At 49.2% G+C, this 20,985-nt stretch overlaps 1 protein-coding gene across 2 annotated transcripts in view; it reads left to right on the forward strand.

Moving 5' to 3' along the window:
- Positions 1–20,985, forward strand: part of MASTL (microtubule associated serine/threonine kinase like) — a 293,083-nt gene that overhangs the window by 16,452 nt on the left and 255,646 nt on the right. For both annotated transcript variants that reach the window (XM_078663403.1, XM_078663404.1), the window contains exon 2: positions 4,621–4,758. In XM_078663403.1, coding sequence (XP_078519529.1) covers positions 4,621–4,758 — 138 coding nt within the window. The remainder of the gene's footprint in view (positions 1–4,620; positions 4,759–20,985) is intronic.

Raw genomic sequence — 20,985 nt, forward strand, 5'->3', positions numbered from 1 at the left:
CTCACCAATATGGAGGCCTGGAACAGGCGTGCAATCTTTGGTTCCACGCCAGATATCGTTATCGAGTCAGATGCCAGCAGATCCGGCTAGGGTGCGGCGAGTTCACCACAGGAGGCGTGTAGTCTCCACAAGAACAACAGTTACACATCAACTGTCTGGAACTCTTGGCAGGGTCGTTTCCGGTCCTGTGTCCTTCTCAGGATTGACAACATATCTGCAGTCCGATATAGCAACCATCTCGGGGGCACGCGGTCAAGAGCACTCTCGGACCTGGCAGCGAGTTTCTGGCAGTTTTGCCTGGGTCATCATATTTCCGTGACGGCAGAATACCTGGCATTTTCAAGACGTGAGTCTTTGGAAGTTACACCCGGGAGTCTTCGCGGATCTCCAGAGTTTCTGGGGTCTGTTTTCAGTGGACCTGTTTGCCTTGTGCCTGGACCACCAACTTCCCTGCTTCTACAGTTGGGGGCCGGATCCCTTAGCGACGCGTTTCTCCAAGACTGTCAGGACGAGACGGGATATGCCTTTTCCCTGTTCTCCATGTTAACAAGAGTCTCAGCCCAGGTACAGCGCCAGGGAGTGGACGTGGTCCTAATTTCACCAATTTGGAGATCTCAGGTTTGGTTTCCAGTTCTTCTGGAACTTTCTTGGGATTTTCTAATGCTACTCCCCCGTTTTCTGACTCTCCTTCTCAGTCCGGACAAGGTTCCTTACCCGTTAATCGTGCAGGGCTCAATGTCCCTGATGGCGTGGCGGATTACAGGGGTTGATGGGCGGTCCCGGGTCTTTCGGGAGCGCCTGAGTCCTTCATGTTCAAAGCCTGGGCCGATAGTACCGTCAAGCGATACTGGTCCTCCTGGAGACGATGGTATCGTTGGTGTATGCAACGGAGTCTCAATCCCCTGGCAGCAAATGTGACCTCTATTTTAAATTTTCTGGTGTCCTTGGCGGGGGAGGGTTTGGCCAACAGAACTATTAATAACTTCCTTTCTGCCATCTCAGCGGGTCACTCCATGGTGGATGGCTCTCAGGTGGGCGAACACCCCTTAGTTTGTCGGCTGTTCCATGGTGTCTGCCTCTCCTTGCCTCCCGAGCCTAGTTTTTCTCAGCTCTGGGACGTTAATCAGGTACTGAACTTATTTCTCTCTTCACAGCCAAATAGGTTCCTCTCACAGAAGGCGTTATCTGCAAAGTTAGCTAAGCTCCTTTGCCTCGTCTTCTGCAGCAGGGTTTCCGATGTTAGGGCTTTGGATGTTTCCAGCAGGATTTTCTCCCCTACCGGGGTTACTTTCACAGTTCGAAGACGAACTAAGAATGGGGCGAAGCCCATTCCTCACACCACCTTTCCGGACTCTACCCGAAGCTTTGCGCAGTTTCTTGCCTCATGGCATATGAGGAAATGTCGGAAGAATTCCGTCCTCCAGGGGAGCAGCAGTTACTAATTGCACTCAAGAAACCCCATAAAGCGGGTTCTTCCCACACGATTGGCCGCTGGGTGCGGTGGGTGATGCAAGAAGCTGGAATTGACCTTCAAGCCTTTGATGCCCATTCTGTCAGAGGGGCTTTGGCCTCTAAAGCTTTTGCTCTGGGAGCTCGCTTAGAAGACATTCTGAACGCAACAGATTGGTCTTCAGATTCCACCTATAAAACGATTTTATTTCAAACCGGTAATTGACATGGCTCAGTTGGTGGTGAGCAAGCTTAAAAAAGACATAAAATCGAAAATTTCCTAGCTAATATACCGGAAAGTTTCAATTCTATAAGGATTCGGAGGTGAGGATTATCCCACCCAGGGTACATGGTTATCTTTGGTACCTTTCCCACCCTCGTACTGGTTTAAGTAAGGTCTTTATTTCTTCTATGTAACAGTGATTAAAGATTCTGGTTTTATCTTCTGCCCCGTTTCCCCCGCAGGCTAAACCTTAGCCATTGCTGTCGCTTACATTCGATTTTGCTTTCCAGGCGAGTCTGGCAAACAAGATTCGTGATGACTCCTGTCTGTCTGACCTTCAGTGGCGAAAGAGAGGGAATGGACAGTGACAAAGGACTACCAACACCTCGGGACCCTGTGATTGGTGCATGAAGCGGACACTGTGCCCATGGACACTATCATTTTGCTTGTGTTATCCCAATTTGCATGGGAATAGTAATTTGTTTGGTTTAACTTTGAATGGCTGCTATTCAATAAAGTGGATAAAGAACAGCATAAAGCTCTGAGTCCTTAATAGAATTGAAACTTTCCGTTACGTTAGCTAGGTAATGTTTCATTCCTAAGTGCTCACCATCAATAGAGTTTTACTGAGAATACTTCCATGATTTGTCCCTGCACTACATGTCACCAAAATAACCAAATGGTGATTTTTACATGGGAAGTAGATGTGTGAATCATCCTTTCCCTCAGACTAAATATTTTATTAAATTCCTTACCTCTTGACTGGGTGCTACCAGGTATTAAGTTTAATTTAGGGGATATCCGAAGGAGGAGGAATGTGGCAAAATGTGCGTTCATGTGTTTAGTTGTTGTATAAGTTCTCCAGGATTTCAGTGGGTGTTGCAGTGTGATCGTGGAATTTAATTATGTAAACCACACCACAAACTGAATTCTCTCTGCTCAGCTCACTCTTAGCACTTGGTGAGCAATGGCCACGCTTCAGCGACAGGTGCTATATATGATGTCACCATATTGTTTGCTTATACAGATATAGCCACCACTCAGTAAATTAGCCAAATACCGCACTGCCAAAGCAAAATGAATGACCTTGAACTTTCTCAACTTTACAAGTGCTAAGATTGAGACCGTTATTTTGGACGGTTGGCCAAGTTCTTTGTGGCCCCTGGCTTCATCTGCTGTTTGAAACCTCTATAATATTTGACTCCTTATTTTTCAAATTGCATATGGGTTAATTTCTTTTTTTTTTTTAAACTTTTTATTTGCAAAAAGAAACAGGCAAGGTGGTCACCACATACAAGAAATTTTGGTTACATCTCTTCCGTAGGAGGAACACAGGTCAGACAGATCTTACTATTACATTTTATCTCGGGATTACATCATTTACATCGAAAATTACAGTTCTGTTAGCTCATCAATGGGGGTAGTGTGGGAGGGTTCACATATATTGCCACGGTATTCGTTCCAGTTTGACCACACCGCAACCCACTTTCGGGGACATCCCCATGCCACATACTCTCCTCTCCTGGACCATACACCAATCCATATCCTTCTTCCAGGAACTGAGTGTTGGCGGTATGACTGCCCCCCAAAGTCTTGCTATGTTTCTCTTCGCAATCGCGAGCCCCAACGTTACCCATAGTTTGCCTTTTGATGGTAGGTCAGAGGTCTCCCAGATGTTAAGAAGGCACCTCTTGGCCTCTGGGCGGAGTTCTACCCCCCCACACGTCATGCATGCATCTGAGTACCCGTGTCCAATATACTTGTATCACTTGGCACTCCCATATTATGTGCAGGAAGGTACCCACTTCTCCACATCCCCTCCGACAAAGCCCGTCTTCACTGCCGCCCATTAGGACCAGCCTTGTGCCTGAGATGTAAACTCTGTGGAGGATCTTCAACTGGATCAGTCTTAGTTTTGCAGAGATTGCTATTTCCCTAGGGGATGCAAGCGCCTCTCGCCATTCTTCCTCTTCAATTTCGAGACCATCTGCCTCCCATTTCCCTTTGAGAGCTCATAACGGGTCCGGGGTATGGTTAATGAGTTTTTTCTACGTGAGAGAAATAGCCTTTTGCGGGAGGTGGCCATCGAGCAATCTGTCCTCGAGTGGGGAGGACTCTGGCAATTGGATCCCAGGGGGGATATAAGTGGTTTCATTTCTTAATGTGGAAAGTACTTGTTGTATCTCTTTTAATGAGGAATTGTTGCCTAACTTTTCCTACCCCATGTCAACTTTGCACAGTAGTATTGTCATTTGCTTAATACTCACCCATTTCAATCATTGTTCCTGTGGTTTTATCTTTTTAGTAAACAAAAGGCAACACACAGTGTTACAGCTATCAATCAAATGGCTTGGTCAATAATTACATGCATCTGAGATGTACTGCAATCTCTAAACACTCCATAGTAGTTGTGGTTTATTTATTGTCTTTTAACCTGTAAACCATGCTCCCCCCTTCCTGTGTCACGTAAATGTTGCCCTGTGACGACAGGAAGTATACATATTAATTCTGGGTGTGGGGTGAGAGTACGTGACAGAGGGGAGTGTTTTTCCACCTAATAATATTTAGAAAAATACTTTGATGCCTCAGTTTCAACAGTGCCATGTAAAGGCAGAGGAACACATTTGCCCTTTTCACACCAGTAATTGTTTTTGCCCATGAGACAATGCACTTAATAATTTTTACAGCTCAATGTGGAATGCTGTACATTTTTCTGGGTACTTTAGGAATCTAGAATGTTTCAGATGGAGATGTTTATTTCTGCAGGGAAATGTGTATACCGCACAAAGCTAACCTCTCTTGCCACTGCAATGATTAGGCCTGCAGCAGGAGTTCGCCACTTGTATAGGTTAATGTGTAAAGATTACCAAAAGGAAGATGTAATATTCAACATGTGGAAGCCTTGAACTTGAAGTTACTCAAGGTGTTGTCTGTATTAACTTTTCCAGGTTGTAAAGAAAGCTGACATGATTAATAAGAACATGGTTCAGCAAGTGCAGGCTGAGAGGGATGCCCTGGCGCTCAGCAAGAGTCCTTTTATTGTTCACTTGTACTACTCCCTTCAGTCGGCCAACAATATTTACCTGGTAAGTACATCTCTAACGGTAGTGTTGCAGACATGGCTTTGGGCATAATGAACATTGCATGCTCAGAGTAATTAGTGTTCAGTTAATGAGCCGTTAAGCACTTATAATGACTTGCGACACAACAGAAGCCTACTCCTTTGGTTGGTTATCTTACATTGGATTGCTTTACAACAGTTATTTTGTTTAATCAGTTTTTCGGAGTGGGTGTTCTTCATCTTCACCTATGAAAAGTTTAGTGTCCCAAGACCTGTAGCTCCTGGACCAAATTTGGCCGTTTTTATACTATGCAATGACTTCTCCTGCACCACAATACTTTTGTGCATGTATGATGTTCGCCTCTGTCCTACCTTGTTCCACTTCTCGCTTTGGGAATACTTTCAACCAACCAAATATGAAAACCATTTACATCTGTCTGAAAAAGCACTCCAGTAGTGAATGCAGCACATGCAACACTGAGCTAACGATGCAAGGTGCTCTTCTCTGGAAATTTTGACTCTAATATTGTATTCCAAAATAAATGTTTTCTTTTCCGCAAACATCTTATCAATCGAATGCTCAGAAGAGTAGAATTGATCAGTTCTGAGTTCTGAGTTCTTTTGAGAAAGCTTTTGATTTTTTTTTTTATTCCTGTTCCTTAAAAGAGCACCTCTCTGGGGGTCCGTTATTCCCCAGTCTTCCTCTCTTCGCTCATGGTTTTCACCTTACAACTACCACCTCCATGAATTCTCCAGTTTATCAGTTTGAAAATAGGTTTTTCGGTCCAGGTAATGGGATTGCTTTACTCATTGGTGGAACAGTGTTAAAGAGCAGTGTAGATGTAGGCAAAACTAGCCTTCTAAATAGGTATTGCTCCCTATTTATTTTGGTGGGTGTATTCTAAAGAATAAAATGCATTTGCAAAGCCAATAGGTTTTGCCTATGCTAAATCTATTGACTTTGTCAATGTATTTTTTTAGGTCTCGGACCGACGGCTGGCATGCCAGCCGGAAGTTGGAGATTTTATGACTTTCAGTAAGGGGGCTTGAACCCGCCTCTCTCCTCGTCTCTGCTCCATTGGCTGGCTTCCTAAACGGAGGCCAGCCATTGGAGGAGAGAGGTGTCCCTCGAAAGAAGCTCCGTCTCTTTCGGATTTGGGGGCGTGTTCGTGCTGTTCTTTCCACTTTTTAGCCACGCCCCCGAATCTGAAATTTTCGGATGCTTGAGGCAGCCATTTTTTTTTGTTGTTCCCCATCGGCGCAGGAGCGGCTCCGTCATGCTCTCCCTCCCACATCTCTTCCCCATAGTTCCCGTCCTCTAGCAGCCCTGGTCTTCTCGAACCCTCCTTTGGTCTTTACAGGTAGGCTCCCTCACAGCTGCTGTCCTGGCCCTTAAAGCTCCCACGCCCTAGCAGCTCCCAGTCGTATCAGAACTCCCTTCGCCTAGCAGCACGGGCCTTCCCAGAACCCTCGGCATTCTTGGCTTCTGTCCCATAGCAGTCCAGAGTTTCCGGCCCCTCAAGCTCCCTTTCCACTAGCAGCATCGCCCCCTTCAACTCCCGTCCCCTAGCAGTCCCAGCCTTCTGAGCTCTGGTCCCCTAGCAGCCTCGGTCCCTTCAGCTCTCCCGTCCCCTAGCAGCCTCGGCCGCGTCAGCTCCCGTCCCATAGCAGCTCTGGTCTCCTAGAAGTCCTAGCCATCTTCAGCTCTGCTTCAATTAATTTTCACCACAAAAATATGCTGTGTAAATATACTTTTATATTGAAAAAATGTTTTTTACAGAAATAAAGGCACTGAAATTATTGTGAAAATTGGCGTCTAGTCTTCCGCATTTTAATTTAAAAACATTTTCGTTCTTGGTGTTAAAATGATTTTTAATAGACGATTCAGCATTATAGTCCTTTATGCCCGCAACATTGACCACAATATCCCTAAATTCAAGGTTAAAATGTACAATAAATAAATTATAAGAAGCTGAAATGCGAGACCTCGATTTAGTTGAATGAATCAAATAGAGTCCTCCACACAACATGTACCTAAACATTCAAAAGCGCCCCTCCAATTTTGTAATCAATGTTTTTGTTTACCCTCAACATCACGGATCAACCGTTGGCACAGAGTATCAAGGGCGCACACTGCATTATATGTATCGGGCACCGACATGCCGATTTGAGAAACGTTCATGCCCCTTTGAGGCATAAAATACTATATTGTGCAAAATACCTTTGAGTATTATTGGGCGGTTTCGTTTTGTTCAGTGAACGCGCGCCACCGGGTTTCCGCATTACTCGCGTTAAAAGTAGCAGAAAAGCCTGGTCCCCACTAAAACAGCACACTATAATAAAACCTGTGTACATATTTCCAGAGCCAGGCTTTAAAGTTGTCGGGGATGCTGGCAGGGGCGCTGGTGAGTGCCATTAGAGCATTAGCCTTGTTTGAAGCGGTATTTACAAAATGGCGTTTTCCTCCCCTCCTGACTTCCTCTGGTGTGAAACCCTTTTATCCAATTTGTTCAGAGCTGGTTAAGTGAAGTCGAGACCCTCCATTTCCCTTTAATACGGTAATGAGTAATTCTCAATGACAGGCCGGCAGGAATTAGCACAAAGGGCCGAATTACCAGCGAGAGGAGCGGCGGCGGCACACACCGCGGGCACCACCTGTGGTACCGAGGTGCCCACCCCGCGTCAGTCTCTGCGGCTCCTGGCACATAGGGGCGTACCCAGCACCAAGCCCTGTATCACAGGGTACAGGGGTGTAAACCGGCTGCCCACACTGCAGTGTGAGTGTCTGTACTGATCATGGCACAGTTGTGCTTATTCCCATCAACACCTGTATCACATGGCACAGAGATGTACATTCGCCACTCACACCGCCAGCGCGGGTGCCTTTACGCGCATGGCGCAGAGGTGCCCACCCAGTTACCAGCCTCTTCGCCTTTGGCACAGAGATGCATACCGCTCGCCATCACCCGTATCGTATGGCAGAGTCGTACAAGCGCCATACACACTTACATTGAGAGTGCCTTTAGGGAGCATGGCACAGATATGCCCACCCAGCCATCAACCTCTGAGGCTCATGGCGCAGAGGTACATAACTAACACTAACTAGGGCCTGTATCATATTGTGCAGGTGCAGGTATGCCCACCCAGTCATCCGTCTCTGAGGGATATGGTCCTTACCCGCCATCAATTGCGATATCACAGAGGTGTAAACTCGCCATCCGCACCTGCAGCGCGAGGGCCTGTACTGGGGCAGAGGTGCCCGCGCAACGCTTTGCACCGTGGTACCCACCCACACCTGCAGCTCGAGTGCCTGTACATACGTGCTCGCCCTACTACGAGCAATGCAGCTCAAGGCAGAGATGCACACATGTAGCACAACCAGCGTTTGCAGTGCGAGGGTCTGTACTAAGCCTGGCACAGGGGTGCCAAGCCTCCGTCATCACATAAGGCACACATAAGGCACACTGATGCCCACCCACACCTGTAGGATAGGTGTTTGTACCGAACATGGCAGAGATGCTCAACCTGCTACAGCACCTGCAGCGCAACATGGCACAGAGGTGCCCACCCGCCTCTCACACCTGCAGCATGTGTCTGTACAGAGCATTTGCCCACACGTCTTCAGCCAGCCATGGGCACTTGGAGCATGAATGTCTTGGTGTCTGCATGGAGTTGAGCATCGGTGGTCAACGAGTCTCTACGTCTGGAGACTCAGTCCACTGCAGGCGTCCTCCCTGCTCAGAGATGTGCGTGCGTGCACATGGCCCGCGTGGACTGGCACCCGAACGTCTGAAGACACCCGCGGCTGCCGTGTGCCCTTTGCCCTCCGCACCCTCTTCCTTGTGAGCCTGCCTTCGCTGGTTGTTGTCGCAGGATGGCCAGGACGTGAGAGCCGGAGACCGCAAGCTCAGCCCGCACCCTCCATCTACCTCCTTCCTCCTCCCCCTCTTTCTGCTGCAGCGCTCAGAGGAACTGAAGGTAAGGAAACACCTCTCGGCTCGTTTTCTTGCCTACTGCCCCCTGATTGCACTCGTTTTTCTTGCCTTCTGCCCTCTGATTGCACTTGTTTTTCTTGCCTTCTGCCCCCTGATTGCACTAGTTTTTCTTGCCTCTGCCACCCTGTTTGTGCAGTTTTTCTTGCCTCTGCCACCCTGTTTGTGCAGTTTTTCTTGCCTCTGCACCCTGTTTGTGCCGTTTTTCTTGCCTCTGCCACCCTGTTTGTGCCGTTTTTCTTGCCTCTGCCACCCTGTTTGTGCCGTTTTTCTTGCCTCTGCCACCCTGTTTGTGCCGTTTTTCTTGCCTCTGCCACCCTGTTTGTGCCGTTTTTCTTGCCTCTGCCACCCTGTTTGTGCCGTTTTTTTGCCTCTGCTCCCCTGTTTGTGCCGGTTTTTTGCCTCTGCTCCCCTGTTTGTGCCGTTTTTTTCTGCCCCCTTATTGCACTTGTTTTTCTTGCCTCTGCTCCCCTGATTGTGCCGTTTTTCTTGCCTTTGCCACCCTGTTTGTGCCGTTTTTCTTGCCTCTGCACCCTGTTTGTGTCGTTTTTCTTGCCTCTGCCACTCTGTTTGTGCCGTTTTTCTTGCCTCTGCTCCCCTAATTGTGCCATTTTTCTTGCCTCTGCCCCCTGATTGCGCTCATTTTCTTGCCTCTGCCCCCCTGATTGCGCTCGTTTTCTTGCCTTCTGCCCCCTGATTGCACTCGTTTTTCTTACCTTCTGCCCCCTGATTGCACTAGTTTTTCTTGCCTCTGCTCCCCTGATTGTGCCACTTTTCTTGCCTTCTGCCCCCTGATTGCACTAGTTTTTCTTGTTTTCTCTATTACTCACGAGTGCATCTTCTGTGGCCCTCCACTGTCCGAGAGAGCAGAGGGTAGGGGGGCAAGCCCGTGCCTTGGGCATCCATAGCTACCCCGTTTGTGCTGACAGAGATGGGTGGTTGTCCTGCATAGAGGTATTTTTTGAGAAACGTTGTGTTTACGTGAATTTAAAAGACTTGCCGGGAATAGGACTATTGATTTTGGGGCATGATGAGCATTGAGCAGGCCAGGGTTTAATACCTATTATTAAGCCCTACATTATTAGTCATATCACACAGAATGTTTTAGTAGATGTCTGACAGCCCGCGTGGGCCCACCGGACTTTTGTCATCCTGTTTCCTCTGCTCCGCAAGCCATGGTGGAGTTGGTAAACAACATCTTGCAGCTGCAGTCCGTGGGTGCGTGGAGGGACCTGACGACCAGCGACCAGCTGCGGGCCGCCACCATGCTACTCGACACCGTGGATGAATGGGCCCTCGTGCTGGCGGAAATAGTCCCGGAGAACACAGACAACCACCGTGAGTACCACTTCCGTCCCTTTTAGAGTCACACAGCACGACGGAGGGCACAAGCACACTCCTGCCTGGCAAAACTTAAACTGCACATTTTCTGACGAACTGAAAAACCAGCAGCTTTGTAGTTTTTGTGAAAAATCTATATTGTGTAGGTAGCAATAGCATTTATTGGTCCCACAAATGAAGCAAAACGTTTCTTTTGGGGGGTCTAAAGAACGTTATCAAACCTCTTCCAAGTAGAATTCGTCCCTAAAGCACTACAGCTGAATGAGTTAAGTGAAACCCTCAACACATTCTTTAACTCACTTATGCAGTGATCAGCTAACACATACACACTGCATTTATGTTGTCTGTGTGTGTGTGGCTCTGTCTGTGTGTGAGTCTGTCTGTGTGTGTGTGTGCGTGGCTGTGTGTGTGCGTGGCTGTGTGTGTGCGTGGCTGTGTGTGTGCGCGTGGCTGTGTGTGTGCGCGTGGCTGTGTGTGTGCGTGGCTCTGTGTGTGCGTGGCTCTGTGCGTGGCTCTGTGCGTGTGTGTGCGTGGCTCTGTGTGTGTGCGCGTGGCTCTGTGTGTGTGTGTGTATGGCTCTGTGTGTGTATGGCTCTGTGTGTGTATGGCTCTGTGTGTGTGTGTGTGCGTGTGTCTGCGTGCGTGGCTCTGTGTGTGCGAGGCTCTGTGTGTGCGTGGCTCTGTGTGTGCGTGCGTGGCTCTGTGTGTGCGTGCGTGGCTCTGTGTGTGCGTGCGTGGCTCTGTGTGTGCGTGCGTGGCTCTGTGTGTGTGTGTGGCTCTGTGTGTGTGTGTGTGGCTCTGTGTGTGTGTGTGTGGCTCTGTGTGTGTGTGTGTGTGTGCGCGGCTCTGTGTGTGTGCGCGGCTCTGTGTGTGTGTGCGTGGCTCTGTGTGTGTGTGCGTGGCTCTGTGTGTGTGTGCGTGGCTCTGTGTGTGTGTGCGTGGCTCTGTGTGTGTGTGCGTGGCTCTGTGTGTGTGTGCGTGGCTCTGTGTGTGTGTGCGTGGCTCTGTGTGTGCGCGTGGCTCTGTGTGTGCGCGTGGCTCTGTGTGTGCGCGTGGCTCTGTGTGTGCGCTTGGCTCTGTGTGCGCTTGGCTCTGTGTGTGCGCTTGGCTCTGTGTGTGCGCTTGGCTCTGTGTGTGCGCTTGGCTCTGTGTGTGCGCTTGCCTCTGTGTGTGCGTGTGCGCGTGGCTCTGTGCGTGTGCGCGTGGCTCTGTGCGTGCACGTGGCTCTGTGCGTGCGCTTGGCTCTGTGCGTGCGCTTGGCTCTGTGTGTGCGCGTGGCTCTGTGTGCGTGGCTCTGTGTGCGTGGCTCTGTGTGCGTGGCTCTGTGTGTGTGTGTGTGGCTTTGTGTGTCTGTGGCTCTGTGTGTGTGTGGCTGTGTGTGTGTGGCTGTGTGTGTGTGGCGCTGTGTGTGTGTGGCTCTGTGTGTGTGTGGCTCTGTGTGGCTGTGTGTGTGTGTGTGTGTGTGCGTGGCTCTGTGTGTGTGTATGGCTGTGTGTGTGTGTGTGGCTCTGTCTGTGTGTGTGGCTCTGTGTGTGTGTGTGGCTCTGTGTGTGTGTGTGTGGCTCTGTGTGTGTGAATGTGTGTGTGAATGTGTGTGTGGCTCTGTGTGTGTGAATGTGTGTGTGTGGCTCTGTGTGTGTGCGCGTGGCTCTGTGTGTGCGTGCGTGGCTCTGTGTGTGCGTGCGTGGCTCTGTGCGTGCGTGGCTCTGTGTGTGCGTGCGTGGCTCTGTGTGTGCGTGCGTGGCTCTGTGTGTGCGTGCGTGGCTCTGTGTGTGCGTGCGTGGCTCTGTGTGTGCGTGCGTGGCTCTGTGTGTGTGCGTGGCTCTGTGTGTGTGCGTGGCTCTGTGTGTGTGCGTGGCTCTGTGTGTGTGCGTGGCTCTGTGTGTGTGCGTGGCTCTGTGTGTGTGCGTGGCTCTGTGTGTGTGCGTGGCTCTGTGTGTGTGCGTGGCTCTGTGTGTGTGCGTGGCTCTGTGTGTGTGTGCGTGGCTCTGTGTGTGTGCGCGTGGCTCTGTGTGTGGCTCTGTGTGTGCGCTTGGCTCTGTGTGTGCGCTTGGCTCTGTGTGTGCGCTTGGCTCTGTGTGTGCGCTTGCCTCTGTGTGTGCGCTTGCCTCTGTGTGTGCGTGTGCGCGTGGCTCTGTGCGCGTTGCTCTGTGCGTGTGCGCGTGGCTCTGTGCGTGTGCGCGTGTGCGCGTGGCTCTGTGCGTGTGCGCGTGGCTCTGTGCGTGTGCGCGTGGCTCTGTGCGTGCGCTTGGCTCTGTGCGTGCGCTTGGCTCTGTGTGTGCGCGTGGCTCTGTGTGTGCGTGGCTCTGTGTGTGCGTGGCTCTGTGTGTGCGTGGCTCTGTGTGTGCGTGGCTCTGTGTGTGCGTGGCTCTGTGTGTGCGCTTGGCTCTGTGTGTGCGCTTGGCTCTGTGTGTGCGCTTGGCTCTGTGTGTGCGCTTGGCTCTGTGTGTGCGCTTGGCTCTGTGTGCGCTTGGCTCTGTGCGTGTGTGCGCGTGGCTCTGTGCGTGTGTGCGCGTGGCTCTGTGCGTGTGGCTCTGTGTGTGTGGCTCTGTGTGTGTGCGCGTGGCTCGGTGTGTGTGCGCGTGGCTCGGTGTGTGTGCGCGTGGCTCTGTGTGTGCGCGCGTGGCTCTGTGTGTGCGCGCGTGGCTCTGTGTGTGCGCGCGTGGCTCTGTGTGTGCGCGCGTGGCTCTGTGTGTGCGCGCGTGGCTCTGTGTGTGCGCGCGTGGCTCTGTGTGTGCGCGCGTGGCTCTGTGTGCGCGCGCGTGGCTCTGTGTGCGCGCGCGTGGCTCTGTGTGCGCGCGCGTCGCTCTGTGTGCGTGTGGCTCTGTGTGCGCGCGCGCGCGGCTCTGCGCGCGCGTGGCTCTGTGTGTGCGCACGTGGCTCTGTGTGCGCGCGTGGCTCTGTGTGCGCGCGTGGCTCTGTGTGTGCGCGTGGCTCTGTGTGTGTGGCTCGGTGTGTGTGGCTCGGTGTGTGTGGCTCGGTGTGTGTGTCTCTGTGTGTGTGTCTCTGTGTGTGTGTGTGTGTGTGTGTGGCTCTGTGTGTGTGTGTGGCTCTGTGTGTGTGGCTCTGTGTGTGTGTGCGCGTGGCTCTGTGTGTGTGTGCGCGTGGCTCTGTGTGTGTGCGCGTGGCTCTGTGTGGCTCTGTGTGTGTGTGTGGCTCTGTGTGCGCGCGTGGCTCTGTGTGTGTGCGCGTGGCTCTGTGTGTGTGCGCGTGGCTCTGTGTGTGTGCGCGTGGCTCTGTGTGTGTGCGCGTGGCTCTGTGTGTGTGCGCGTGGCTCTGTGTGTGTGCGCGTGGCTCTGTGTGTGTGCGCGTGGCTCTGTGTGTGTGGCTCTGTGTGTGTGGCTCTGTGTGTGGCTCTGTGTGCGTGGCTCTGTGTGTGCGTGGCTCTGTGTGTGCGTGGCTCTGTGTGTGCGTGGCTCTGTGTGTGCGTGGCTCTGTGTGTGCGGCTCTGTGTGCGTGGCTCTGTGTGCGTGGCTCTGTGTGCGTGGCTCTGTGTGTGTGTGTGTGGCTTTGTGTGTCTGTGGCTCTGTGTGTGTGTGGCTGTGTGTGTGTGGCTGTGTGTGTGTGGCGCTGTGTGTGTGTGGCTCTGTGTGTGTGTGGCTCTGTGTGTGTGTGGCTCTGTGTGTGTGTGGCTCTGTGTGTGGCTGTGTGTGTGTGTGTGTGGCTGTGTGTGTGTGTGTGTGTGTGCGTGGCTCTGTGTGTGTGTATGGCTCTGTGTGTGTGTGTGGCTCTGTGTGTGTGTGTGTGGCTCTGTGTGTGTGTGTGGCTCTGTCTGTGTGTGTGGCTCTGTGTGTGTGTGTGGCTCTGTGTGTGTGAATGTGTGTGTGGCTCTGTGTGTGTGAATGTGTGTGTGGCTCTGTGTGTGTGCGTGGCTCTGTGTGTGTGCGTGGCTCTGTGTGTGCGTGGCTCTGTGGATAGCTTTTTTTGTAGGTGGCTCTATGTGTGGGTGGCTCTGTCTGTGTGAGGGTGGCTCTGTGTAGGTGGCTCTATGTGAATGACTGTGGGTGGCTCTGTGTGGGTGGCTCTGTATGTGTGGGTGGCTTTTTGTGTGTGGCTCTGTGTGGGTGTAAATGCAATAGGTCATGCATATGCGAGCGATTAAGCTATTGGCATTGTAAATGACAATGCCATTTTTTTTAAGGGTTTTATTGAAGAAAACAAGAGAAATTTACATATATCGGGTGTCATACATAGAATACAATATTGCGATAGGTGAGCGAATAAATCAATGTGGAAAATTCAATTCAAAGGAGTATGCAATGTCAACTAGTTCGGTACATCAATAAGGAGAAGTACGATCAACAATCCAGCGAAGTAGCAGCCAGCAAAGCTCACCCACCCATAGTTCAGGATAATGAAGATAAATCGGACACCCCGATACATAAGAAAATCAATACAGGATAAACAACCCGTCTCTCGTGAAAGAAAAAAGGCCATAGAACTAAACTAAGGCAAAATAACAAACCCCTCCCCTATCCCCCCACCCTGCACCCCTGCAATGGCTACGGCCCATCCCCACTAGCAGTGTGCCTGTCGCCCCGGAACTAGACCTAAAAGAAGGAGAAAGAAAGAGTGGAGGAGGAAATATCAAACAGGCACCCGGTCTCCCTTACCCCCCGCCAGTAGCAACCCGCCCCTACACGTATCCAGAATAATGAAATGCAACGATTAAAATCAGACGGGGGAAGCTTGTAAGAACCACCCAACTCCCGCGCTAGTATAGGGTACAAATCCCGTATCAAATGAAGTCATTGTTCAAACCCATCCAGTCAAAGTCAACCCTGGCCACTGTGATTTTTCATGCAAGCCCTGTCCGCTCGATCCGCCATCCCAATGAGAGTATCAAAATGTTGAGAAGGTTCAAAGTCAGTACGGAAGGATTGAGGCCAAGATAATAGTACACAAAGTCTAGGAGTCAAACGATGTCCGCTATCCACCAAAGATAAATCGCTAGAGCGTATTCGAACCATCCAGGAGAAAAAGGGTGAGATAACAATCCTACAGTCACTGGAGAACTCGCTCTGAAATATAAGATCATCCATGTCCATCTGGGGCGGTATCGACACAGGGCATGATGTAGATTCGATAGTCCGGGGCTTGCTAGCAGTCGTCCGGGGGTCGACAAAAGATACCAAGTCTGGCTTCAGCGCGGGGCCCCCCGTCTCAGACCCTTCCTGCTCCTAGGGTAAAACAGCTTGTTCCAGAACCAACAAAGGGTCGGAGTCCGGTCTCCGGCAGATGATATCAACCGTTACGACCATCCTCTGGATGATGGCGGTGACCTGTGAGTGGAGATCCCCGATGGCGGCCATTACAGTATGCAGCGACGGTATACATTCCACCCGCTCCATCGCCCCTCACGAAGCGACCAAGCAGGTCTCTGAACCCCGGAGGTCGACTACTCCGGGGCACCAGGCACAGGCAAATCCGATGACAACTGTGGGCACTCTCAAAAGCGCGATCTCAACACCGTCGCCGCCAGCGAGGAACCAAGCCCATCGACCCCGGGAGCCCAACGGGGCCTCCGGGTAGCGGCTCCCCGACCACAGCAACCGATGCATCACGCCGCCGTAGCTGCGAGAGAAAACTGCCACCGATCCACCATCCAAATCGGACAAGAAACACTCCACTTCGGGAGACAGGACGCTACCCACGTCCCGCGGCCGATGTTATTCAACTCCAACCCGGCTGGGTTAGAAATCGAGGCCCCGGATTCAACTCTGGGTTAGGCCGGGAATGGAACACGGCGTATCTTCGTTATTCAAGCAGCTAGAAATTCCGGGATTGCACCTTTGGAGTCAGGAACACATCAGCTGAACGGGAGGCCAGTGAGAAATCAGGATAATCGTCAGGATTTGTGAGCAACTGGCGGAGGTCGGTGGAGCCGGGAGCTTATGCAGCCATCTTGGTTGCTAGCGTAGCTCCTCCAATGCCATTTATTTAACGATTAAGCTATTGGCAATGTAAATGACAATACCATTTATTTATGATTAAAAAAAAAAAAGTCATGAGCAATGCCAATAGCTCTACCTTTAATAATGCCGAGACCATTGCATTGTAAATGCTTGTTTAAAACATTTTGTGCAACATGGCTTAAAGGGAAAAAAAACACCATGACTTGGCTAGCGGTCAGCCCTTCATAGTACGTTTGCTTTTAATCACCTAATTTTAAACCACTGTATTGTATGAAATGAATTTGACATGCCTTTTTTAACTCTTTGCGCTTTCCACTTTTCCTTCTTGGTGTAGGCTTAGGAAACCGGATTTACTTTCCTAATCTTACCCCCAGGGGGCCCATTCGCGGTGGACTGGGGCAGAACTCACACTCGTACTCTGCCATTGAATGCCAAAGGCAAGCCTGTCTGTGGCCAGGGGCCAGCCACCATGCCCACATTTTAACCTATTCTATGCACAAATGAAAACTCTTGTATTCTAATGATCAAATACTTAAACCCACCACTTTCTCTAAACTAGTTAATCTGTGGATTATGAAATATAGAGATCATCTTCCTGATCTTAATCAGCAGATTCCTGGTGAAGATGACATTCACAGGCATGGTAATCATAGAATTGAAGACACTACTCCTAGGCACAACAGCTATAGGATGACTGAACTTACAGTGATATACCTAAATACTCGTTTCTTGGTGAAACATTAACTAGAAATATTTCATTTATTGGATTTGACCAAACCAGGTATACTCTTTTTAAACGAAACATGGCTCTCTTCTCAGTCAACCCAGGGCATTCTTGCTGCAGTCCCTAGTAATTACTACATTCTCCAGGCTAATAGAGCCCCAAGGAAACCAGGGGGAGTAGTTGCCACTATAATTCATCAAAAGCTAAAGTTTACTACCCTGACTGTTATTGACATAACCCCAATTCAAAGCTTAATCATTAAACTAGACTCCTTTCGCACCCCCCCAGATTTGTGTGCTAATTTACAGACCCTCCTACAATATGCCTCATTTCCCCCAGCTGTTGGGTGAATAAATATCCCACTTAGTAGTCCACTATGCTAAAATTCTGTTCATCTGTGACTTAAACTATTGGGCTAATGATGAGATGGGTGGCCCAAGTTCGCCTGAATTGACAGATTTACTTTTCTGATTGAACTTTGTTCAACATGTGACAGCTCCCACTCATATAAAAGGTCATATTCTTGACTAAGTCTGGACTTCCAACCTTACGATATCTAATCTAACGGTCTCTCCATGCACCTGGTCTGATAATTTTTTAATAAAGTTCTCCCTTAACAATTTGACTGTAGCCAAATCCCAAGCTAAGGCGAGTCTCATAGTGAGGAGCTGGAGCCGTACTAACATACGCATTTTGTAAACTGGTAGCTACTACGGTGCCAACTGAACAGTCTCTTATCAACAAAGAAAGTATTAAATCTCAGATAGTGGCCGCCAGTAATGGTCATGCCCCACTTAGGAAAGTCAAACGGCTAGATGCTACGATGCTCTGACAAGGTTCTCAGAAGACCTTAAACTTTAAAAATTATCCCTACGCTGAGCTGGACTTATCTGGAGATGGAATTACTCTTCAAATAAAAAAGATATCTTCCAAGCTCAACTCAAACAGTATAAAATTATATCTTACAAACTAAGGCCACCTATTTTTCTAACACAATTTTGAATCCAACAAGCAAATCCAAAGATATATTTCCAATTGTTGCTGAACTATCTAATCCGGACAGTCCTGTTTTTTTTATCGATAAAATAATCACCATTAAGACCAGTATACCTGTGAACTCCCTTCCTGAAGCTCAGCCAGCTGCACTCAGGAACTCTCACTCCCCGTGCCAGTTCCCCATTGTCAGCAGAGAAGCTTTTCTGAACCAGCTGACGAAAGTTAGATCTGGATCTCCGGCTGACTGCTGCCCCTGCACATTTTGAAGGAAGCTATTCTCTCTTTTTTTTGTGGCTTTTTTTGGTTCCTTTATTGTTATTTTGTAGCCACATGTATAAACACGTTACATCAAAAAAAGAGAAAAGACAGAAATAAAATACCAATGGCAGGGGTGTGAAATGTAATAAAATATCTACTTGTCCATGGGGCAGGTTGCCTCATATATCTACTTGTCCTGTAACAAAATCCCCTTGTCCCTTTTGTGGCATGCAGTGCGGTGACAAATTACGGCAGCAATCTCATTAAAAACTAGTTCTGAAATTGCCTCTCTGATTATGCCAGGGCTCGTACTATCGTAGGGTTTGAATACTAGCAATTCCCTTATGTCGCCATGTATCTGCAGGTCCACATACTGGGGCTGAAGATAGTGGTAAGCAATAGTTCCAGGGTTGGAATTCCCTTTTGAGTCTGTGCAAACCTACTAACTTGCATGCCATGTTTTAAGGGTTTTCACCAACTCTTCTCTAATATTTTCCCATAGTGAGAAAGGTTGGAAATTTACTCCTTACAGTGGCATATGTAAAACTTCTTCCAGGGTTAGCAAAAAAGTGGTTGGAGGAAAAGTGAACTTGAAAACATTCAGATGTTCACATGAGCAATTCTACACATGAATATTTGCTCATGGTAAAATGCAGTTCACAAATTTTTTCTAGGAATACTTTTTCTTGGCCTACTTCTGTGATTTCACAGAAACCGTATATATGCTGAATACAAAGATGTATACCATGGATGCACTTTTGAGACTTTCTTTAATAATTGTGGCTCTACTTAGACCTGAACTTAACCATGACATTTTGTGTTTATTAAAATTCGGTCTCTCTCCCTAGCCCTCTCCCTCATGGCTCACAAAGTAGTTTTGTTCAGTGCCTGGAACTGCTTTGGCAATTTGTACTTCTTGAGAACAATTTTCTTTTTTACTTTTGCCAATGTTAACATGGTGAGGGCCCAGCAGCTCCCACACCCATAATGTTTTACAAAAACCATGCCTATAGAAGTCACACATTGAAAAAACCAAAAGACTGACCTCCAATTTCAGACCTACTGGTTTTGCCAATGCTTGTTTATTGAATTCCCTTTAGGCTAAATTCTGTTAGTTGGACATGTGGGATCTTTGTGTCGCTAGAGTGGCATAGCAGGGTCTGGTTTCGTACCCCTGTTCCAGTTGTCGGATTATGAGTTCTAATTTGGTAATCTGTGTTTGAATATCTCTTAATATGCCCTCATTAGTGCTTATACTGACACCCCCTCCCCCCTTATCGTGGCCTTAAAGGCTTTCCTTAGAGTGCCCGCTTTAGACACAGAGTTCTGATATATTGCAAAGTATTCACAAATGGCTTGACTGATTATTTCTTTATAGAACAAGGCTGTGGATCTAAACCTCCATGTAAAAAGGGGGTGTATATAGGAACCCAAATTACCATTTTGACTGGTGTGTGGTCCGACAGTGTCCTTGCAAGATGCTGTATGTCTATCACCTACATAATGGCCATCCTGGTTGTCAGCCAGTAATCAAGGCGGGACCACATGATATGGTTAGGCGAGATGAACATGCCCTCCCTGCCCACTGGGTTGCTCTCCCTGCATGTGTCCACCATGTTAAAGTCATCCATCCCCTCCCTTAGTGCTTTTGATGCTTATTTGTTCGATCCATGGAACTGTGTCGATCTGTTGGCTGTTGTATCTAATGACGTGTTTAACCCCCCCTCAGGTTATTTCAGAGTGGGGTAGTTCTCGGAGCATGTTACAAATGTTAGTGTAGAAGAATGGGTTGGCAATGTTGGGCCATTTATGTTCACCAAGGTGACAGGCGTTCCCGCTAGCGAGCCCTGCAGTATAGCACACCAACCGTGGTCATCCGTTTTGTTCATGAGTGACGGTAAAGGGGACCTCTTCTTGACCAATATCAACACCCCCCTCGAGTAGGTAGAATAAGACTATGCCTGTTGGACCCCTGCCTATTTTGCACCTATTGATCTTTCTGGGGGCTTTAAGTGCGTCTCCTGAAGCAAGGCTATTAGCATATTATGCCTTTCTAAATGTGCTAGTGCCTGGTGTGCCTTGCGGGGATTATTCAGGCCCCAGTGCCAGTCGTCTGAGACCTACTCATCCTCTCCACCTATGGTTAAGGTCTATACTGTACTGTACTGTACTGCCTATAACCCGAATGCAACGTTCTCTCCTGGTACATGCTGTGGAGCTGCAAAAGGAAAACATTCAACCAAGTCTACTTCCCACCCCTCTCGCACTTCAGCATCCCAACAATGCTTAAGACCTCCCTGCAACACATTATATTAATCAACAGTAATATAACTAGTATGTGTCTCATAACCTAATGGGGTGCTCCCGTATGGGGGCGCTGGGTGCCCACTTCTCCGCGCTGTACAAGGGTGGTCGTGAGTAGTTGTGCTGCCATGCCAAAAACACAGCATGTGGTACTACTGAGCAGAAGGGATCTTCCAGCTAGGGCTCCTCCCCCAGTCCATCATGAAGCTGCACAGTGCTGCTTCTCATTACCAAATGTTGTTGATTTAGTGTGATATCAATAAAGTTATTGGCCCGTAGGCCTCTCACCATTGTACGCCCCTCAGTCACGCAGGTCATGCCATTCAGTTCAGTTTCTCTAATCTTGTTCCTCCCTAGACAAAGAGGGTACAGATGTCCGCCTTCTACCCTCGCCCAGGTCAGTTCTAGTCCTCCGAGTTGGTTGCTTCTTATCCTCTCGAACTGTTTTTTGGGGGGGGGACATCTTGTTGACATAGTCCATCGTGGCTTGAGGTGTCTGGAAGATGTTGGCATACGCTATTTTTGCAGTTGGAAACTTTTTTTTAACTGGCAGATATTCCTATTGCACTGCCTGCACCATTGCCTTGAAGTCTGAGAAAAATTACACCTGGCTCCTTCTGTAGTTTATTTACCCTTTTCCCATGCTACTCTCAAGGCTGTGTCCCGGTCTCTGTAATTTAGTCAGGCGATGATCGGCCCTGTTGTTGCCCCAGGCGGAGGGC

The sequence above is a fragment of the Lissotriton helveticus genome, chromosome 10, assembly GCF_964261635.1.
Source record: "Lissotriton helveticus chromosome 10, aLisHel1.1, whole genome shotgun sequence".
NCBI classification, from domain to species: domain Eukaryota; kingdom Metazoa; phylum Chordata; class Amphibia; order Caudata; family Salamandridae; genus Lissotriton; species Lissotriton helveticus.